The 21,915-nt window shown below is 52.7% G+C and overlaps 1 protein-coding gene across 4 annotated transcripts in view; it reads right to left on the bottom strand.

The window, feature by feature from the left end:
* The window catches only part of AXIN1 (axin 1), a 63,178-nt gene extending 42,584 nt beyond the window's left edge, over positions 1 to 20,594 (bottom strand). For 2 of the 4 annotated variants that reach the window (XM_078440383.2, XM_078440384.2), the window contains exons 1-2: positions 20,238 to 20,594; positions 15,431 to 16,388 (exon numbers count right to left, since the gene is read on the bottom strand). In XM_078440383.2, coding sequence (XP_078296509.2) covers positions 15,431 to 16,308 — 878 coding nt within the window. In that variant the 5' untranslated portion in view covers positions 16,309 to 16,388; positions 20,238 to 20,594. The remainder of the gene's footprint in view (positions 1 to 15,430; positions 16,389 to 20,237) is intronic. The other 2 variants (XM_078440385.2, XM_078440386.2) reach the window with 2 other exon arrangements.
* Positions 20,595 to 21,915: the final 1,321 nt, after the last annotated feature.

Raw genomic sequence — 21,915 nt, 5'->3', positions numbered from 1 at the left:
TCACGGGTTGCCTGACAGTCCCCACACCTCCAGGACACTGGTCTTTCCTCGCCTGAGCACAGAGAAGCAGCCTCCGTGCAAAGACTGAAAACCTGGAGGAGAAACAAAACCTCTGGGTAGCCTGAGCTATTTGATTTCTCTGCTTATGCGTTTTCTTTCACAATGTTTCAAAAGGTTTTTCTTTTTCGAGGGGTTTTACTTTACCCAGATGAACTTAGCATGACCACCTGTGCAAAAGCTGAACCACAAAGGATCCATCCCATGTTTCCGTACGTAAAGAGAACCTATAGTGGTAACTGAGCACGTGAGAGCACGGCCTGGGCTGCTTTCGTTTGCCAGTCTTTGTTCACCACGGAAATGGTGTTGTCTTTAAAGTACCCCCAACGCAGCCCCACGCGGCCCCACAAAACTTCACGTTCCAAAGCGAATGAAGTGTCAAGGGACCAAGGTGCGAGCCCCCTCCGTCGTCGGGATCTCCATCGAGGCATCCGTGCTGCTGGCCTCACCCCACACTGATCTCTGGCTCAGAAGAGAGCGCCAGGGCTGATGAGGCCCGACTCGACGCTGCCACTTCCACACCCGTGAACTGCAGAGGCTGCCTGGAAGGTGGGACAGGGCCGCAATGCCGGGCGCCACAGACGAGTGCTCCAGGTAAGGATGGGGAGGACTCCATCACAGGTGTAGCTGTGGGCCTCCGTCTCCTGCGCCCCCGGCAAGGCGGTCAATGACACGTAGCCTGCTGCGGAGAACCAAAAGCCGAGCCCTGCATCTGCGCGTGGTGGCGTGCACACGCGCCCAATACACACAGGACACGTGGGGCTGAACCTCCCTGGCCTGTGTTTGCTGGGCCAGCCTACGTGTGCCAAGCCCCTGGGCACGCTCCTCATGTAGGCCGGCCAGCTGAGTCCGTCGTCTTCCCCAGTAGCGAACCTGGCCACTAATCCATCCAATCCCCTTTGTCACGTGGGGAGTGGGGCAAAAACTAGGTGCATAAAAGCTATGTAATTCAAAACACAAAGAAAATCCTAGAAACGTTTGCAGTAATTAGTAAAGTCATCTTTATAACTGAAAAATGAACACATATTCAATAGATCCAGAGTGTGTACTCAATACATACCATACTCTCTGTGAATGATCTGATTATTTTTGGCCATATCCATTTCTTTTTTTGTTTTTTCTTAATGTTTATTTATTTTTCAGAGAGGGATAGGAGGCACAGAGAGAGAGGGGAACAAAGGATTCAAAGCGGGCTTTGTACGGGCAGCAGAGACCCCAACATGGGGCTCGAACCCGCTATGAGATTGTCACCTGAGCTGAGGTTGGATGTTTAACTGACTGAGCCATGCAGGCACCCCAGGTCATATCGATTTCTCATATGAAAATCTCAATGTTTTTTAATGTTTATTTACTTTTGACAGAGAGAGAAAGAGACAGAGAGTGGGGGAAGGGCAGAGAGAGAGGGAGACAAAGAATCTGAAGCAGGCTCCAGGCTTCGAGCTGTCAGCAAAGAGCCCGACGCAGGGTTCAAACTCACGGACCACGAAATCATGACCTGAGCTGAAGCTTAACCGACTGAGCCACCCAAGCGCCCTTAAATTTTTTTTTTTTTTAACGTTTATTCATTTTTGGGAGAGCGCAAGTGGGGGAGGGACAGAGAGAGAGAGGGAGACACAGAATCCGAAGCAGGCTCCAGACTCCGAGCTGACAGCACAGAGCCTGACGCGAGGCTTGAACTCACGAACCGCAAGATCATGACCCGAGCTGAAGTCGGCCGCTTAACCGACTGAGCCACCCAGGCTCCCCAAGAAAACCTCTACTTTAAAGTGTATTAGGTATTGGGGAGCCTGGGTAGCTCAGTTGGTGAAGTGGTCGACTCTTGACTTTGGTTTAAGTCATGATCTCATGGCTCTTGAGTTCAAGCCCCATATCAGGCTCCGCGCTCGCTGCACGGAGCCTGCTTCGGATCCTCTGTCTCCCTCTTTCTGGCCCTCTCCTGCTCACGCTCACTCTCTCTCAAAAATAAACATTAAAAATTTTTAAATAAAGTGTATTAAGTATTAAAAATGGAATATGTTTATGTTAATACGAACATGCGTAAAGACATTGTGGAAGGACACCCAATAAATTACTCACATTATTTACCTCCACGCAGTCAGTCCTTGCAGGGCAGGTAGGCCAAGAGTGATGAGGGGGAGACCGGGGAAGAGGAGGGTTCCATCTTTCGAAATATATTTACATTTTACAAACTGTGGGGCATAGACTTCAGTGTCTGCTCGTGTACCTGACCACAGCAGGCTATGACACAGTCTGCAGAAGAAATGCCACTGAAGACAGCTCTCAGGACGAGAAAGAGAGTCACTGCAAGGCCGAACAGCCTCCCTGCCCATAGGCCATTTCAAGTCACGTCCAGAGAAACAGGGACACCTATCAGCACCCACTCATCTTTTCAGACTCTTCTCTTCTGACTCCTACCTAGTTCAAAATCACACAGAAACATCTAACACAAGGGTTCATCAAAAATAAGCTCTAGGGCACCTGGGTGGCACTGTCAGTTCAGCGTCCAACTCTTGATCTCGGCTCAGGTCATGATCTGACAGTTCATGAGTTCAAGCCCCGTGTAGGGTTCTGCACTGATGGTGCAGAACCTGCTTGGGATTCCGTCTCTCCTTCTCTCTGCCCCTCCCCTGCTTGTATGTGCACATGCTCTCGCTCTCTCAAAATAAATACATCTTAAAAAATAAATAAACAAATAATAAATATAATAATAGTAATAAAAAATACAATCTTGGGGCGCCTGGGTGGCTCCGTCGGTTGAGTGTCCAACTTTGGCTCAGGTCATGATCTTGTGGTTCGTGGGTTCGAGCCCCATGTTGGGCTCTGTGGTGACAGCTCGGGTCCTGGAGCCTGCTTCAGATTCTGTGTCTCCCTCTCTCTCTGCCCCTTCCCTGCTCATACTCTGTCTGTCTGTCTCTCTCAAAAGTAAATAAAACATTTAAAAAAGGAATATCCATATACAAAACCATATCCAGATTATAAAAGAAACAACTTATATAAAAGAATATAGAAAAATTGAAAGTAAAAGATTAGAAACACAGTCATGCGTATATTAACAAAAGAAAATTTGGGGTAGCATTAGCAATATCAAAGTAGATTTTAAAAGAAGAAGCTTTGTCAGATATAAAGAGAGAAATTTCATAACAATAAAAACACCAGTCCACAAGAAAAATATAATGACTCTAAATTTGTATGCATGCAAACTACGGGTTCAAAACACATAAACCAAAACCTAACAGCAACAGTACGCCCGAAACTAATAAAACACTGTGTGTTAATTATACTTAAAAAAAAAACAAAAAAACTAACAAAATCAGAAACAGATATTCACATTCATGATGGGAGATTTTAGCCAATCAATTCGGCCTCAACACTCACTAGCAGCGGTACATACAAGCCACGGCTTGTTTCTGTACACTTAGTAAATCAGACAGAATTTCTTAGTTTACCTATTTTTTAAAAACATATTGACTTCTTTATCAAAAGTGAAAGGTCCAAAAGGTAAAACCAATGCAGAGGTTGTGGCTGGCCGTGACTACAAACCACAATTCGGATAGCAGCTTCCTTAATAAAAGATAGGATCCCAAAAGACAATGTGACAGCAATGGCTCAAGTGCATAAAGCTATCAAATGCTGCAAGTCCCACAAATGATTTCTAATGGCTAGAACCATTTCAACTCAACACATATTTCTCAACAGCAGACCTGCAAACCACTATTTTAAGCCAAGAGACAGAAATAAGGCAAAGGTACAGTCCCTTCTCAAAGGGCTTTGAGTTGTTGAAAGCTAAACTTGAAAGTTGTTTCAATATACCTTTACCATTTCCCACCACCATCACCCCCACCCCCACCATCACTACCATCATCACCCCCCCACCCACCCCTCCCCACCCCACCCCCACCATCACCTCCACCCCCCCAACTCCCCCCCCCACCACCCCCACCACCCCCACCATCACCCCCACACCCACGCCCCACCACCACCACCGCTGCCACCCCACTCCCACTCTCACCATCACCCCCACCCCCCCATCTCCCACCCCCACCACCACTCTCACCATCACCCCCAAGCCCACCCCCACCAGCCAGAATCACCCAGGATCACCCAATAATCTCCACATTGTTAAACCTCATGACTATCAGTCCCCATCTCACTTCACCTACCGGCAGCATTTGATAGCTAATCATTCCATCCTTCCATCTGGCTTCCAAGGCACCACACTCAACTGGTTTCTTCCTACCTCATCTCCTTCTTGCTTCCTATCCATCCCCAAAGCCTCAGCCGTGGAGGGTCACTTGACTCCTGGGGATGTCAACAACGCTCACAGCTCTAGATACCATCAATACGCTGACGACCCGAGAGAGAGGCCAAAGCGGAAGCTGCAGTGGCTTTTCTAACCCCATCACAATGTCCCATCGCCTCTCTGGGCTCACCTCCCCATGGCTCTCCCTTTGAGTGCTCTGCTCCAGCCATGCCGCCCCGCTTGCTTTTCCTCTTCTTCCTCCTCCAGGTACATGGTTTGTGCTCTCACTTTCTTGAGGTCTTGCTCGAAAGTCATCCTCTCAAATGGGACCCTCTCTGGCAACACTTTGTTAAAATCACAACCCTTCCTCTGCCCCTTACTGCCCTTTCCCCTCTTATACTTCACCACAGTACTTGTCACCATCTGGAACATTCTATGTTTTATTCATCTTTTACTGCTCCCTGTTAAACTGTAAGCTCCGCGGGCGGAGGGATTTTCGTCTGCTCTCTTCACTGGTGAATCTCTGGCTTCTAGAAGACTATCTGACACAGAGGGCACTCAACGAATGAACGTGTCTGTATTTCTGTCAACTCTCCTTTTAGAGGGGCAGCGCATCAGGCCACACAGTAGAGACATCTGTTCCCATCTGCTCACACGCAGCTTTTCTCGGACGTGCGTGCCCCACGGTGTTTACACTCTCCTCCTGTTCTCCAAACACCACGATCGTATCATAGTCCACCACCAGAACAGGCATCAATTGTCCTGAGATGAACCAAGGGTCCTCAAGAAGGTGCGGTAAGAAACCCAGTCACACCAGAGGGAGAGACAGTACCCACATCCCCCCCAGACACCAACCCCTCCAGCTACATCCAGTACAGACAAGCCTCACACCCGGGATAAGCGTTCCCCCGAGAAGTACCACGTCCGCATACAACTTTTACCCACTGAGTGATCTCAGATTATTAAAGGTGTCCTGAATGAATTTGTATTAAAAAAGAAAGAATCCTTTCACGATGCTGCCGCCTCCAAATTACATATTTCAAGGTAATTACATCAGACCTCCCCCAAACAGCAGGTTCACATATCCTTCACGGATTTCTTCTCAGAGTTCTCTTACCTGTGCAAATAAGGCCCAGCTCTACAGAAACAAGGAGCAGGCTTCCCCCGCACACGTGCAGGACTTCTCGGCAATAACCAACCGCACCTCCCTACCGAGGGCTGGGTGGAGGGCATGACGCTAAATACAGGTTGTTGAGCATCAGTGAAGGGCTAGTTAGACCTGCAGGGCCCGGTCCTCACACCCCTCCAGCATGAAGACACAGCCCTCCGTCACACACTCCTGGAGGACGCTGGACAAACAGTGTCTGTAAAAATGAAGACGAGGGGAGCCTGGGTGGCTCAGTCGGTTGAGCGGCCGACTTCGGCTCGGGTCACGATCTCGCGGTCTGTGAGTTCAAGCCCCGCGTCGGGCTCTGTGCTGACAGCTCAGAGCCTGGAGCCTGTTTCAGATTCTGTGTCTCCCTTTCTCTGACCCTCCCCTGTTCAGGCTCTGTCTCTGTCTCAAAAATAAATAAATGTGGGGCGCCTGGGTGGCTCAGTCGGTTGGGCGGCCGACTTCGGCTCGGGTCACAATCTCGCGGTCCGTGGGTTCGAGCCCCGCGTCGGGCTCTGTGCTGACAGCTCAGAGCCTGGAGCCTGCTTCAGATTCTGTGTCTCCCTCTCTCTCTGCCCCTCCCCTGTTCATGCTCTGTCTCTCTCTGTCTCAAAAATGAATAGACGTTAAAAAAAAAATTTTTTTTTTAATAAATAAATAAATGTTAAAAAAAAATGAAGGCAAAAGGCCTTTGCAAAAGGCAAAAGGGGAAATCGGGTACAGGGAAGACATTAGGGGGCTCAGGACCGAAAACGGAGAGACTAGGCGAAAGTCTGTATTCTCACCTGGGAAACCCCAAACTCCTGTACCTACTTAGCGCCAGAATCCAACAGACAGCCCCCACAAAAAGGAGACATGAAGCATCCCTGTCAAGGAGAAGCAAATCACCCAGAGAAAAGACCACAACAAAGTCCACAGGTGGCGTAAACACTCTGAGCACACTGCTCCAAAAGGCCGCCTTGCACACAGCTTTCAACCAGCATCTGTAGTGCCTCACTGTGAAACACGAAGGAACAGCCAAGGATCACCACTTGGGTAGAACTTCCAGCAAGGAAGACAGGAACCACAGCAAACCCATAAGAAAGGAACTCAGAGGACACAGAGACTACCTTACCCAGAAAGCTGGGCAAAACAGTAATTAAGAAGTTATAACTGACATCTCCAGAAAGATTTTTAACAAATGTTGACCCATGAACACAACAACAACAAAGACAAATTTTTTGTTTTTGTTTTTTTCAGAGCGTGCATTCAAAAAACAAGGGCAGAAAAATTTAATAGATCAGAAAACACAACAAAAAGAAATGGAAAATAGGAGAAAGATTTAGAATTTAAAGGCTCGTTCCAGATGGTCCAACATCTAAATAATAGGAACCCTGAAACGAAGAAACCGTGAACATGGAAAATAGGAAATTATCAAAAAAGTAACATTTAACAAATTCCCAGAATTGAAGGACTAGTTTGCTCAGCACAATGAAACAAAAACCACAGAGCAGGCACAGTGCGATGAGACAGCGCTGCTGACAGGGCACCCAGAAATGCTCACAGAGAGGGGACCCACGACCAAGGGTTATGAATAGAATGGACTCAGGCTTCCCCAGCACAAGGCCCTAAGAAAGAAGACGAGGCGCAAACCCTTTAATCTCTGAAGGAGACACCACCGCCCCAACTGGAATTCTAAGCCCATTCGACCTCTCCCCCACTCACAGCAGTCACAGGGTACCACGCCCCAGTCACACGGCACCACATGGCAGTCACACAGCAGTCACAGCAGTCTACACAGCAGTGAATGAAGAACCACCTGAAGGGAAGTGGGAAGAGGGAGGGTTTTAGGAGACATGTCTCTTGGAGAAAAACAGTTTGTCTGACAGGTTTTATAATGCAGAGACATATATACGCAAGGCATTGCTTAAGCTGATACAGAGTAAGGGAAAATGTACATCACAAAGTCAAATAACTAATCGAAGGGAAAAACACAGCTCTTATAATTCAAAAAACACAAAAAAGTGATACTTCTTAACAAAAAAAAACATTTAGGGGCACCTGGGTGGCTCAGTCAGTTAAGCCTCTGACTTCAGTGGCTTCACTTCACTTCAGTGGGATCACTTCGTGATGATCTCACGATTCGTGGGTTCGAGCCCCACATCGGGCGTTGTGCTAATGGCTCAGTGCCTGGAGCCTGCTTCGGATTCTGTGTCTCCCTCTCTCTCTGCCCCTCCCCCGCGTGCATGCGCTCGCCCGCTCTCTCTCTCTCCCTAAGAAATAAACATTTTAAAAATTAAAGATTTTTTTTTTAAAGAAAGAAAGAAAAAGCTTGGCCCAGCTCAGCAATGAATACACCAAATATGGATGGAAGCCAAACCTAGGGTGTACCAACAAATAGGGTGGGTGGCAGGGAGCCAGAACCCCAACAGAGATGGTCTAATAGCAGGTGGCCTACAGACAGCAGTAGGGACACAGGACTCAACGCGCCTGTGAGGGCCTGAAAGCCTACATCACCCCAAACCCTATGTTGGGGTCCCGGCCCCCGGCATTTCTGAATTTAGAGGGGGTGCCTCTACGGAAGTGGTGAAGGCTACACAAGGTCGTAAGAGCCCTGATGACAGGACTTAGCACCCCTTACTCGGACACAGCGGGGGGGGGCGGGGGCCTGCTCCCTCACCACCCGCAGGGTGAAATGGTGAGACAGCGGCCCTGCTGGAGCCTTGATGTGGCACCTCCAGCCCCCCCACACTGAGAAATAAATGTCTGCCATCTAAGCCCCAAGTGCACGGAGTTTTGTTGTGGCGGCAGAGCGGACACACAGGAGGCTCAGACACAGATGGAAGTGGCCGTCCTGGAGAGGAGGGGAGGAAGGACATGGGACTGCTAAGGGTTTTGGGGGGTCTTTTTGAAGGTTTTTTTAAGGGGGCACCTGGGTGGCTCAGTCGGTTGAGTATCCGACTTCAGTTCAGGTCACGATTTCACGGTTCATGAGTTCAAGCCCTGCATCGGACTCCGTGTCTCCCTCTCTCTCTGCCTCTCTCCCACTCGCGCGTGTTCACTCGCTCGCTCTCTCTCATTCTCAAAAATAAATAAACGTTAAAAAAAATTTTAATGACGTTAAAAAAATAATATAAATAAATAAATAAATCTAAGATCATATTAAAAGGAAACATTTCATGCATCCTTCTTAAAGAAAATATAGACTTTTGAAAGCAGATAATTCAGGCCTCCATGCAACCTGTTTCTATACACCTGATTTCTATAAATATGTTTTGAAGAAACTTGGAAAATGCAGTGAAGCCAAAAGCCTACGTTCTCCAGCTGTACAGACACAATCCCTGTGCGACCACCCGGGCTACTGGACATTCAAGTTACTCTGTTAGCCGTCACGAGCAATGCTGCCAGCAACATTCTTTATGGCTTTTTTTTTTTTAAGTAGGCTCTACACTCAGCGTGGGGCTTGAATTCACGACCCTGAGATCAAGAGTCACACGCTCCGACCGAGCCAGCAGGGCACCCGTTACGGTTACTTTAAAATGTTGGTTCAAGAGAAGGCACTGGCCCTACACCGAAGATGCGTTAGTTAAGATCCAGAGAGGGTCAATGCCAAAAACAAACAAACAAACGAAACCAAAAAGCATTTAAATAACTCAAAGTGCACAAAGCTGGAGGAGCTGAGGGCTCGGGAATGGACCGATGGCGCCCACCAGACCACCTAACCGCCTCTGTCCCCTGGAACTGGAAGAGCCAACCCCAGCTGCTACCAGAAATTTCCCTGGCTCACAGAGAAGGCTCGAGGGCCAGCACTGGAACACACCCAGCGATGGGGGGCTGCCCACAGGGGTGCAGCAGGCCCTGTGCACGGCCTCTCCCGTGAGCTCTCCGAAGACGCCGAAGTGGTTCATTTTAACAAAGTCAGGCAACCAGCCCGGGTCCCGGGAAGGGACTGAAGAGATACACTGAGTCGTTTCTTCAGATCAACGCTTCTTGGAATTTTGGAATTAACGGGCTCTAAGAGGGCCCTGAGTGGCTCACAGAACCGACCATCTGTACCGATGTGACACAGAGGGAAAACACAGCAACACCGACTTCCTTCCCCACACACAGGTATGCGGCCTCAAGCAGGCCGCAGACTTCGACTGCCCTTCTTTCCTACTGAGCTACCTACCACTACTCACCCAAGTCTCCTTCCAGTAGCTGCGGGGTAAACTGACGTAATGCAGCCGGGACTCTAGAACAGATTAAGAGGGCTGGTGACTACGGCCAAATTCAAATCTCTGTGACACCAGGGCACAAACACGGGAATGCACTGGTCAGAGCAGGCGGCTGACCTATACGTATGGCTCAGTTCCAAGAAGTGCACCCAAGCCAAGCACACCAGCCCCACGCTCTCCTGAAATCGTCCTGAAACAGCGGCACGTCGGAGCCACGGGCAGCGCCGTCCGTGCAAAGGGTCTGGCCAACAACATTGCTCATGGGCTCTCATGGGCTCTCTGCAAGCACTTCCCTGTCATAAGCCCACTGACGCAAAGGCCCAAGCAAAGGGGCCTCTCTATTCCAGAATTCTCCAGTCTGATGGCTATCTGCAGATACTTTCCCAGACTCTGTTGAAACCTGTCAAAGACCATGGAGTTTTACATGACTTTAGCGGACCGAAAAACACTTTGACTGTCCTTAACTCGCTTAGAAATTTTAATGGCCATGTACACCACTGACAGGTAGAGGAAATGCATACAGCATGATCGTGCCTCTGTGACGGGGTCCAGCACGGGCGCACGCGTATCACAGGAGCTTGGGGTCAGGTCAGGTGCCGTGGGAAGTCCCGACGGCGCTGGAGAAAGGGAAGACGCGGTCACACTGGCACTTAGGAGGGACTGCTTTGGTGCTGTGGGGAGAAGAGACAGAGGCCCAGACGGAAGGTTCTGTGGTGGCCCAGGAAGAGGTGGTGGGAGCCAGCACGCAGAAAGCAGGAAGCAGAGGGATTCAACACACACTTGGTGGGGAACCAGGACTGGACGCTGTACTGGATACACAGGTGAACAAAGCAGGGATCAGAGTGCTTGGTTGGCCTGGTAGATGCCGGTACCACTTCTGCAGGTTGGAATGGTTACGAGAGGGACAGGTTTGGGGCGGGGAGGTACTATGCCTCCCCTGAAGGGAATTTTTTCTTTAACTTTTTTTCAATGTTTATTTTATTTTTGAGAGAGAGAGGCAGAGCACTAGCAGGGGAGGGGGCAGAGAGAGAAGGAGACACAGAATATGAAGCAGGCTTCGGGCTCCGAGCTGTCAGCACACAGCCCGAAGCAGGGCTCGAACCCACGAACCGTGAGATCATGACCTGAGCCGAAGTCGGATACTCAACCAACTGAGCCACCCAGGCGCCCCATGAAGGGAATATATTATTAAAATCTGGACATGGCATTCCTATCCTTGAAACCACTGTAATCCAGATACGAATCCCACCAACACCTAGCACTGTTGGTGAAATTCAGATGACGGAGGGGAATGGGGCAGGCATAGGCCGCACCCCCAGGAGCGATCGCACGGGACCCCGTGACAACCTCATTCGGCAGGTATCACCTCACCCTCCCCATCTCACACATGAGCACAGAGAGGTACAGCAACTTTCCCTCCGTCACAAAGCAGGAGACTGACCTCCCAAGACACCGTCTAGTGGAGAAGTCACCAAGTGAGGAGTCATTGAGCTAAACCACCAAGCTTCACGTTCTCCCCGTCCAGCTGGCAAGGTGAGTGAGATGACGTGCAAACTCCCGACCCAGGAACCCACAGCCGCACACCAAGGGCTGTCCGAAAACGTCTCCAGTCACCTCCTCTGGGATCATCTGTTCAGTTAGAAGAATTCATCTAGTTGAACGGGTCACACATCTAGAAGATGACAAGGGAATGCCAACGGGCCCCGGTCTCTCCCTAAGCTTCATGCCCCTACTGAAAGGAACTACCAGCACTGCAGAAGAAGCAGCAGGGGGAGGGCTTTAGGGAGAGCCAGACGCTCGCTACACTCCATAAGAGATGGTCTAAAAATTCAATGGCGAAGAGAATTTGCTGGTGGTCAAACCGAACAGGCTCACTACTAACCAGACAAATGCACACACTGTACCCTCTGCAGCCAGGCCACCGTCCCCAGACTGTACCCTCCACAGCCAGGCCGCCGTCCCCAGAGCCACAGCCTGAACCACAGCCCGCTCCACTTGAACTCCAATCAGAAATCCAAAACCAATCTTGCTTTTTTGCATTCCGTGGAAATTATATACATTTGGGGCATTTCCTCTTTTTACATTTTTCTCTTGACCTTTTAAATACAGTCAATGAGCCAACCATCAGGACAGACAGTTCCTTAGTCAAAATATGAAGGGGCCCTAGAAAGGACCAGCTGTCTGCCCTTTAAATGTGGAGCCGCTCCTGCTATAAACGGCATCCACGGTCCACTCTCTGGCCATGACCATGATGACCAGCCCTGACCAGAAGCACCCTACTGGGCTGGCCCACCAGGAAGACACAAAAAAATTTGTGGGACCCTGTCCTGGGGGAACTTCCTACCGGATGAAGAAGGTAAGGGTAGCAGACAGATACAGAAAGCGCTTGCCAATGTCAGTCATTAAAACCAGCAGTGACTGCGGGGGCGCCTGGATGGCTCAGTCGGTTGGGCGTCCGACTTCGGCTCAGGTCACGATCTCGCGGTCCGTGAGTTCGAGCCCCGCATCGGGCTCTGTGCTGACCGCTCAGAGCCTGGAGCCTGTTTCGGATTCTGTGTCTCCCTCTCTCTCTGCCCCTCCCCCGTTCATGCTCTGTCTCTCTCTGTCTCAAAAATAAATAAACGTTAAAAAAAAAATTAGGAAAAAAAAAAAAAAACAGCAGTGACTGCGAAGTGTGGGTGGTTGAATGGCTGAGGCAGGTGACCAACCAGGCCCTCCCACACAGTCCCTCAACGCATCTGGGGGGCCAGCGCATGCTTTTCATGGGGGAGTAAACCTTGAGCCTGCCAGCTACTGTCCCACAGCCCCTGGGCCCTACACCTGATGCCAAATCATTCACACACCCTCTGCCACTTCTACACCAGTGAACACGATGGGTGGGAGCCAACCAAAGTCCTATTCAGAGTTCCACCAACTGTGGGCAATAAAGACTGGGAAAGTCTGCGCAGAGACACAGAGAACAGCAAGGGATTCTGGGATCCCGTGGCCCAGGGGCTCGAAATGGCCCCGGGCGAGCAGGATAAAAGCAGAAGGCCAGGGAGCACCGCTGCTTTCCCAGGTGTGACAGAGACCTGGGTAACGCTCATCTAACTTTCCTCAAGTTGCCTCCATGAGAAACAGCCACGTGCCCACACGTAAGGCCAAGTGAGGACAGACACTCAGGCCTCCTATCGGGAAACAGGGAAAATGCTTACCTGGTCAGGGAGGCTGAACACCAGAGGGCACGCGTGGAGCAGCCCCAGGATGGTGAACTCAAGGAACCGTGAAGCTCTAGGTTCGGGAGAACCCCCGAGTCATCTTGTCCTAGATGGTGGCCCTGCTGACACACGTGTCCAGGCACAATCAGTGCTTAGGAGAGGCACCTGTAGGGCACCTGGGTGGCTCAGACGGTGAGGCGTGCCACTCTTGATTTAGGCTCAGGTCATAACCTCACAGCTCATGAGATCGAGCCCAATGTCAGGCTCCACACTGACCGCACGGAGCCTGATTGGCATGGCGCTCACCCAGAGGAGGTGAAAACTCCCATCCGCACAAAAACCTGCACACAGGTATGTATGTACTGCAGCTTTACTCACGATTGCCAAAGCGTGGGGACAGCCACGACGTCCTTCAGCAGGTGACAGATAAATTAACTGTGGTCGATCCCCACGATGAACTAGTATTCAGCACTGGGGTGCCTCGGTGGCTCAGTTACATGTCTGCCTTTGGCTCAGGTCATGATCTTGTAGTTTGTGAGTTCGAACCCCACGATGCCCTCTTTGCTGACAGCGTGGAGCTTGCTTGGGATTCTCTCTCTCTGTCCCTCCCCCACTCGTGCTCTCTCTCTCAAAATAAACATTAATAAATAAATAAATAAATAAATAAATAAATAAATGTAGATAAAAGAAAAAGAAATGCTCCATCAAGCCACGGGAAGCCACGCCGGAAGCTCAAATGCGTATTACCAAGTGAAAGACGCCGGCGAGAAAAGCCTACACTGTAGGGGTCCAACTACATGACATTCTGGAAAAGGCAGAACCGTGTTACAAAAAAACAAAACGCAGTTATCTGGGGCTGGGGGAGAGGAGAGGCTGAATAGGCAGGACAGTGACACTACTCTGTGTGATGCTGCAATGGTGGAAACCGGTCATCGTCCATTCAACCAAACCGACAGTGTCCAACACCAAAAATGGACCCTAATGTAGACTTTGGGTGGTGATGCCGTGTTGATGCAGGTTCAGCAGCTGTAACAAAGGTAGTGCTCTGCTGACAACGGAGGAGGCTGTGTGTTGGTGGGGTGGGGGGGGGTGGGGGTAATGGGAAACCTCTGGACCTTCCTCTCACTTTTGCTGATAACCTAAAACTGCTCTAAAATAATAAAGTCTTTGGGGCACCTGGGTGGCTCAGTTGGTTAAGCGTCCGACTTCAGCTCAGGTCAGGACCTCACAGTTCGTGAGTTCGAGCCCCACGTTGGGCTCTGTGCTGACAGCTCAGAGCCTGGAGCTGCTCCGGATTCTGTGTCTCCCTCTCTCTCTGCCCCTCCCCCGCTCATGCTCTGTCTCTCTCTCTCAAAAATAAACATTTTTTAAAAACTTAAAAAAAATAAAAACTGTGTCAGTTGCTAGCCTTACTCAGAAAAACTTCATGGTTAAGTTCTGTCCTAAAAAGCTTGCTATATCGACAGCATTCAGCTAAAGACAATGAGCAAAAGTCACACAAAAATTAGTTCAAATGGGGTATCTTGAATCCCATCACTTAAATGATATTTAAAACTTAGAAACGTTTAATCCTGTGCTTATTAAGCAAGTAGCCAGTTTCTCTGCCACAGTGAGCTTGAAGAAATGATCCAGGTTTTGAATAACTCCACGGGAGAGCCACAGCACGAGGTTTCTGACTCCTGATTAAGTCAGTGTGGTCAACAGGGTCACACAGATGCCACGCTTTGAAGGTTTCAGGGGCAGAAGTCCCCAGGACCAGCTACAGGGAAAGACGGGACACAGGAGTGGCCTACCAACATGTGCTAACATCGGCCAGAGGCTCCAACCCACGGCCAAAACCTCCAGTAACCGCAGGGGGAACCACCAAGAAAAGAGGATGAAGACACAGGTTTCCCAAGCTGTAACAACTTCTCGATTAACACCACTGGTGCTTCCAAAGTTGCGAGAAGCCTGTAGGCAAAGGCTCCCCCCACGACTTCACACTTCACACGATGCTCGGAACGGACCACACAGCAGCAGGAGGAAAAGGCCGCCCCTAGAATTCCATCCAGGGGACGTTCCCCAAGTGCTCCGATACTCTGCTGCATGGTAGTGTCCTCCCCCACCCCTCCCCAACCTCCAGGAAGAATCCCAGAAAACCCGTACAAAATGCAACAATCCAGAATTCTCTAAGGATTGACGCTTTCAGATGTTCACTCCTCTCCATGAAGCCAAAAGGATTATGTCTATCGCGTAAATCCAACTTCTATGCAAGACGATACAAATTTCACTGCTAAAGGGTAAGTTTCAGCGTCTTTCTGAGTTTCAACGATTCCTAAGACTTCCCATGTTCTCAAAGACTTACAAAGCCACATATTTTAGACTGTTCTTGATAAAAGTCTCAACTGACAAACGTCAAACACATTTAAGGACAAATGTGCAGGTGTCACGAGTAAGGACTCAAACCACAAGTCACCCACAGCAGCAGGGGCATATCCGACTAGGGGTTGGAAGACAAGACCACTCCTTACCCACACCTCTCCCCTGCGGGTACTCTGGGTGGGTCTCGGACGTGCGCACAGACACGGACGCCTGGTACCTGACTCACCTGAATTCTCTGCCTTCGCTGGACCGTCTACTTGAGGAGGCCCGCGGGGCAGCCGTCTCCAGAAGCAGCTTCTGCGTGAGCCTGCCGGGGGGAGCAGGGTCTCTGCCGCTGTCTTCGTGCAGGTCCTGGTCACACTTCCATTCCTCATCTTCATTCAAAGTGGGCAGGTATCCAGGTATGCCCTTCCCTGTCCCCGACCCAGAGCTCTGGTCGCTACAGAGCTTTGGGCTCTCCGAGCCTGTCCTCGTATATTCCAAATAAATATCAGACTTGAGGAAGGAGGGGTAGGTGTTTTCTTCCATGGTGGACTGGATCTCCGTCTGGGCCTGGTCAAACATGGCAGGATCTATCAGCTGCTTCATGATGCAGTCCTTTATGAAGCTCTTGGTGGCTGGCTTAGTTTGCCTGGATACGATGCCGTTGTTATCGAGGATGTACTTGCGGTAAATGGCTTTGGCCAACTTCAGCCTCTTTTCCTCATTCGAGTCACAGGGCTCCAGTTTCCTGAAGCCGCTGCAGGCGAACCAGAAGTCCAGCAGGTCAGCACAGTCCTCCTGCTTCAGGAAAGTCCTAAACAGGTTTATCCCATCTTGATCGTCCAGTAACGAGTGCAACGACTCAGCCCACTTCAAGTATGGCGGGGTGGGGGAGGCGCTGCCCTCAGGCTCATACCCCAGGTCCAGATCCGAGCGCCTCGGGGTGGCTGCTGAAGTCTCACCTTTAACCCCGGCACCCTTCCCGGAGCAGAAGCTGTGGCTGACGGGCCTGGGGTCTGTGGACACCAGTTCACCCTCCTCACCAGGCACTGGGGGTCGGGGGGCATCTTCGGTGAAACTCGCTCCAAGGTCCAAAGGGAAACCCTGCTCTTGGATACTCATTGTGGGATCCTGCGTCACTGTACAATGAGCGCTGCACCCTAATAATCAGTACTTACAGCTCCAAAGTGAATCAATCTGTCCTGTTGAAACCATTAAGAGGACAAGGATTAGGAAAGGTGGGTCCACGGAAACGTGACCACAGAGGTTTTCTCAAGACAAGACTCGCCATGATGCCCTCCCGCTCGAACTCGAAGCCAGACATTCAGTTTATGTTTCAATCATCGTCACAAGGTTTGTGCTACGTTAAAACCATTTCCGGGAACTCTTACAACTACAGGAATGCCTCTGGATCGAGAAAACGAATGCCCAGGACAGGGAGAGCGCCTCTCCCGTCAAGGGTCGTTCTCCGAGAACGTTATGGAGACCGGCAGCCCGGGGACCTCCCGTCTCAGCCACAACCAGTCCTGCTCTGCAAGCTCCAGGGAGACAGGACTGGAGGAAGGAAACGTGCCCTGTAATCCTCGTGGCCGTGTAAACTCGGGTGAGGGCTGGCTCCTCACGTGTTAAGACGGGGCGGCCCCACCAGCACTGCAGGTTGCTGCCACACTCAGATACCAAAAGGTAGACACGTCACACACCAGAAGCGGGGTGTCACATCTGCTCCCCACATTCCCTAGGCCCACAGCCACGATGCCTTCTGCCCACCCCATCACTTCACGCGTCGTGTGCCTCCTAACATGTGCAAACGCACAGGTGTTCCCTTAATTCCCAACACACAACTATACGAACGAGGATGGGTCACCTTCGGTGCCTTCGCCCAAGTGATCCAAGGACACCCCCTCCCCCTCACAGGGCGGCCTTCTCATGTCACCAGTGTGGACAATCTTTAAAATGCTCCCACCAGAAAGCTGCACTTGACCTTGCTTCTAAGGAAAGCGTCCTTCTGATAGCAAGTGGCAATTTAGTACTCTGAGGAAAAGAGAAGGCATAGGAAAAAAAAAATGAAATCCAAACAGTTAGACCTTTTAGCTAAGGAAGCACACAGCTCACGATTCCACTCCGTGAGCTCAAAACCAAACCACCCACCCCCTCAGAGACCAGAGTGTTGCAGGCGTTGTTGCTGCTGCTGCTGCTGCTGCTGCAAGCCTGCCTCAGGTGCGAAGGAGGCGACCCTGGGTCAGAACTCGTCCGCGGCCTTCCGTCCCCACTGCCGTACCCTACAGGAGCTCACAGAGCCCGCGAGCTGAGCTACACGTCCCGACCTGGCCGGACAGGTGACCACAACTCGGCCTACCGGGATCCAAGCGGTCTGGCTACAAGTGGGTTGGGGAGAAGCGTGTCAAGTCCAAATGCCGAGGGCACCAAACAAGCCAGAGGGAGAAAAATTAACTCCTAAAACCTGGTCCCTCACAAAGGGTGGCTCTTCCTGGCCACCACCCCACACTCTGGGCCACGGCCGACACGGGATCTTCCCCCACACCTGGGCTGTCACCGCACCTGCCCGCGGCTGCTGATGGCTAGAAGGCAGAAGGGCATGGGTCACAATAACGTGCCCCAGATGACATTTCTGCAGCAAATGACTTTTTATAAAAACTACCAGGGAGGCTGTAATCTCAGCAGGAATAGCCTGCTTCTTAAGGTCAAGGCCCGTGGGCTGTGGCACCCTGCTGTCACGGACCGCTTCAACTGCAAAGGCGCCTTCTTTGAGCCCCCTCAACATGAATGAGCACCCGTGGTGTCGTAGCTCCAGCCCAGCTCATGGACATCTAACGTCCTCTTGTCCAGGATGCCTTCTCACGAAGGAGGGCCCATGCCTGGCCTGAGCCTTACCCTGAGAGATACTCTTTAGTTCACAAGCCTTGACAAAGATCCGAGTCCCTGTGTTCCAACGGGAGGTTAATTACATGTCGCCGTCACCTGCTCTGAAGACGCTGATGTCTCCTGTGTACATTATTAGCAGCAACCTGATTAAACATTTTCCACAAGATCTGCAGCGCCTAACACAAGGTCTTGCAACTAACAGGCACCAATGAATATTTAATTCATCGACATGAAGGCAAACGACAATTGTCAGAAAAGCCAAACGTTAGCCCTTCATAGATGCTGAACCATTGTGCTATAAAAACAGCAAGAAACTCAAGATTCTAGCCCTTTATTACAAAACTGTGGTTGTCGTTAAAAGCTAACATTTTAATTCATGTATGAACAAGTCCCCCTAATCATTCTAAACTATTTTCCATTGTCCTGAAGAAACAGTTCTCATAATTCACATCTATTTTTGGCTGTCAACTGACAGAAGACGTCTGGTGTCCCTGAAAGGACGTGAGCACCTCTCGGAATCACTGGCATTATCGAAACGCCCCCTAATTCTTGCAGTCTCTGGGTTCCCACACAGAAGCACACCAGGCGTTCAGCGTCTACACACGTACATACCACACATAAAGCAGCTCTATTAATTCACAGAGTCAAATGCCCACAAGCATCGAATACGGCCAACAGCCTGTAACCACCGTCAATAAAAGGATTCCATAAAAGTAATCTACAACTGTGATACCAGACTTAAAGTCTCCCGTAGTCACTGCGGAGGCAAACCCCTGGGTTCCACGGCAGCCAGCTCCATACTACAGAGATGTAGATGCTTACTTATTTCACTCCAATATAGCTTTTTAACTCTTAACTGACGTGCAGTGTGAAAATAACAGAGCGTGACTGTGACATTCTCCTAACTGCCCATCATTAAACTCGGAAAGGGTGAGGGCCACTGTTTTACGATGTAATCCATTCCTCCACCACCTAAATTCTCAATGACTGATGTAGCCCAAAAAAGTCCACTTAGCTTTCCTGAGGCTAGAAACCCAAGAAACACCCACACCTGCCGGAAATCCAACAGAAACATCGTATTTTGTATGCCTGTCCAACCCTGTCCCTCAAGAGAAGTTCTTAAAACTGAAACCCAAACACTGCTATCCTGGAAGGTCAGGTTGGGCCATGTGTGTTCTTCAAAACAGGGCCTGTAGATCCAAGTATGCGTGAGATTCTTCTTTTAGAAGCACAGAGCATAAATGCAAGCAAATGGGAGGGGCTGAGATGCACGGCAAGGAGTCTTCTTACATTATCTTAGAGAGGAGCTGAGAAAAGTCCCCGGAGAACTGGTTGTGTGTGTGTTTCCTCTAACGTCCTCGGTGCCCAGCTAAAAGTTTCACTGCCCTGGCCATGCAGCTCTAGCTTCGTGGGGGACTGAATTCCAAAATGTGGGGTGGAGAAAGAAGCTAAGACCCACACCCAAAAGAGAGTTCTGGGGGCAAGGCATCAACCTGAAAGAGTACAGCCACTCAGAGCAGCCAAACCACAGCCTGGAACCAGCTCAGGCACCTCTGCCTCGGAGGGAGTGCCCTCCTTGGGTTTCAGACTCACTCATTCCTACTTTCTGCTGCGGGGGAGAGGGAAGGGATGTGCTACTGTCCAGCCTCCGTCCAGGGTCCCTGCACACGGCGGCTCCTCTGCACCCCACACACACCCGAAGCAGGCTCCAGGCCCGCGACTGACACCGACCAACCAAACACATCAGCTGCGCGCCCTGGCCTCCTCCAGGAAGACCGTTCCCCACCCCCTCTCACACAACCCTGGTTCTTCCTCACACTCTTCCACTCACCTAGAGCAAGGGACTGCCCTTTCAGAACCGAACCCCGCACTTTTCCGGGTTCACACAGCCCTATATCAACGGCCCTTGCTAGCATCCCCTCTGACACACCTGCCCTCACAGCCTGGAACCCCACACACCTTCCTCGCGCACCACACGGTCTGTACACCCGGCCCGCACAACCTGCTCAGTGCTGCAAGCCTCCCCGCACGCGCCCCCAGCCCGCACCCTCCGAGCCCGTCTTCCGGGTCCCGCGCCGGGCCCGCCCGGCCCGGCCTACGCGGCCTACAATGAGCGGCCGCACGGGCCCGCGCCCCGCAGTACCGCGCGCCCGGCCCGCACTACTCACCCGCGCGCGTCGGCGGCGGCGACGGCAGGGCCCCGGCCCTGCTCGCGGAGCGGCGCGGCGCGGCCCATGCGCTCAGCGGCGGCGAGGCGGGCGGGACGGGGCGGGGGCGCGGCCCCGGGCGGCCCCCATGGCAGCGGCGGCGCGGCGGCCCGGAGGCGGGCGCGGGGCAGGCCGCGGGGGCGCCGCCGAGGCCGGCCGCCCGCTCTCACCCGCCTGCACCGGGGAACGCGGCTCCGGCCCGACTCGGGCCGGTCCTGCGGGCGGCGACGGCGGCCGCGAACGCTTCCCCGAGCGGGGAGCCCGAGCCCAGAGCGCCGAAGCCCAGGCCGGAGCGCCCCCGCCGGCGCCGCCCGGAAGTGCGGGGGCGGGGCCGGAGCGCGGGGCGGGGCCGGGAGCGTGGGGGCGAGGCCGACAACGTGAGGCGGGGCCAAGCGCGTGAGGCGGGCCGAGAGCGCGGGGCGGGGCGGGGCCGGGCGTGCGGGGCGGGGCCGGACGTGCGGCGCGACCGGAGCGTGGGGCGGGGCCGAAGGCCCGAGGCGGGACCAGGACGCAGGCGGTCCCTAGACCGTGGGGCGGGGCTGGAACGTGAAGCACTACCCAGAGCGTGCGGCGGGCCGAAGCGCGGGGCGAGGCAGGGGCTTGGGGCGGGGCCGTGAGCGTGCGGCTGGGCCGAAGCACCAGGCGGAGCTGTATTGTGAGGCGGATCCCGGGGCCTGAGGCGGGCCTTGGAGCGTGGGGATGTGATACGGACAGGGGGCGAGACCGGGGCGTGGGGCGGAGCCGAGAGCATGGGGTGGGATCGAAACGTGAGGGCGGGACAGGGACGAGGGACACCGCCAGGAGCGTGGGGCGGGGCTTGGAGCGTGGGAGCGGAACCGAGAACGTGGGGCGGGCCGAGAGTGGGAGGCGCGGCCAAGGCGTGGGGCGGGGCCAGTAGCATGGGGCGGGACGGGGACGACGGGCGAGGATAGCAACGTGGGGCGCGGCCGCACCGATGCGGGTAGGGCCGGAGCGTGGGGCCGTCCGAGAGAGTTGGGGCAGAGCCGAGACCTGGAGCCTGAGTACTGGGAAGGGCGAAGAGAGGGAAGGCTATACCTGGGCGTAAGGGTGGGTCCTGAGCTCGGAGGCGGAGCCAAAAGCGTCCTGGAGGGCCTCGAGCGTGAGGCGGAGTCAAAGGAGTGGGTGTGGCCAAATTGCTGGTGTGGGTCCAGCGCCTCGAGCGTGGGGCGGGACAAGGACCCGGGAGCAGGCTATGCGAAATTGCACTCCCCTCCCAGCAGGGCAGCTGCGTCCGGGAGGGTGGTCTGTGGAGACACCCCTGCGAAGGTCCCTGAGGGACGGTGGCCACCAGGGAGACCTGGCCTGGTGCACTGAGCGGTCAGGCGGCTCTCTTGGGCACTGCGAGGCGCACACCATGTCTCAGCCCTTTTCTGCTGCCCACACGGGTGTCCACCAGCCCGGGTCTCCCCACGTTAGCACCCACAGGCCAGGCCCGCACCCAACCGGTCTCCCATCCCTGCAGAGGGAGCATCTCGTGCATGGGCGGGCAGGGTGGCCAGGGGGACTGGAGACCTCGCTCGGGGACTGCCTGGCCGGCCCTGCACAGGAGAACCCTCGCAGGACGTCCTACAACTGCCCACAGCATTGAAGGAAGCAGGTGCGCGGGAGTTGGGCGGTT

The sequence above is a fragment of the Panthera onca genome, chromosome E3, assembly GCF_046562875.1.
Source record: "Panthera onca isolate mPanOnc1 chromosome E3, mPanOnc1 haplotype 2, whole genome shotgun sequence".
NCBI lineage: Eukaryota > Metazoa > Chordata > Mammalia > Carnivora > Felidae > Panthera > Panthera onca.
Note: the sequence above shows the minus strand (reverse complement) of the source record. Positions and strands in the feature narration are given on the sequence as shown.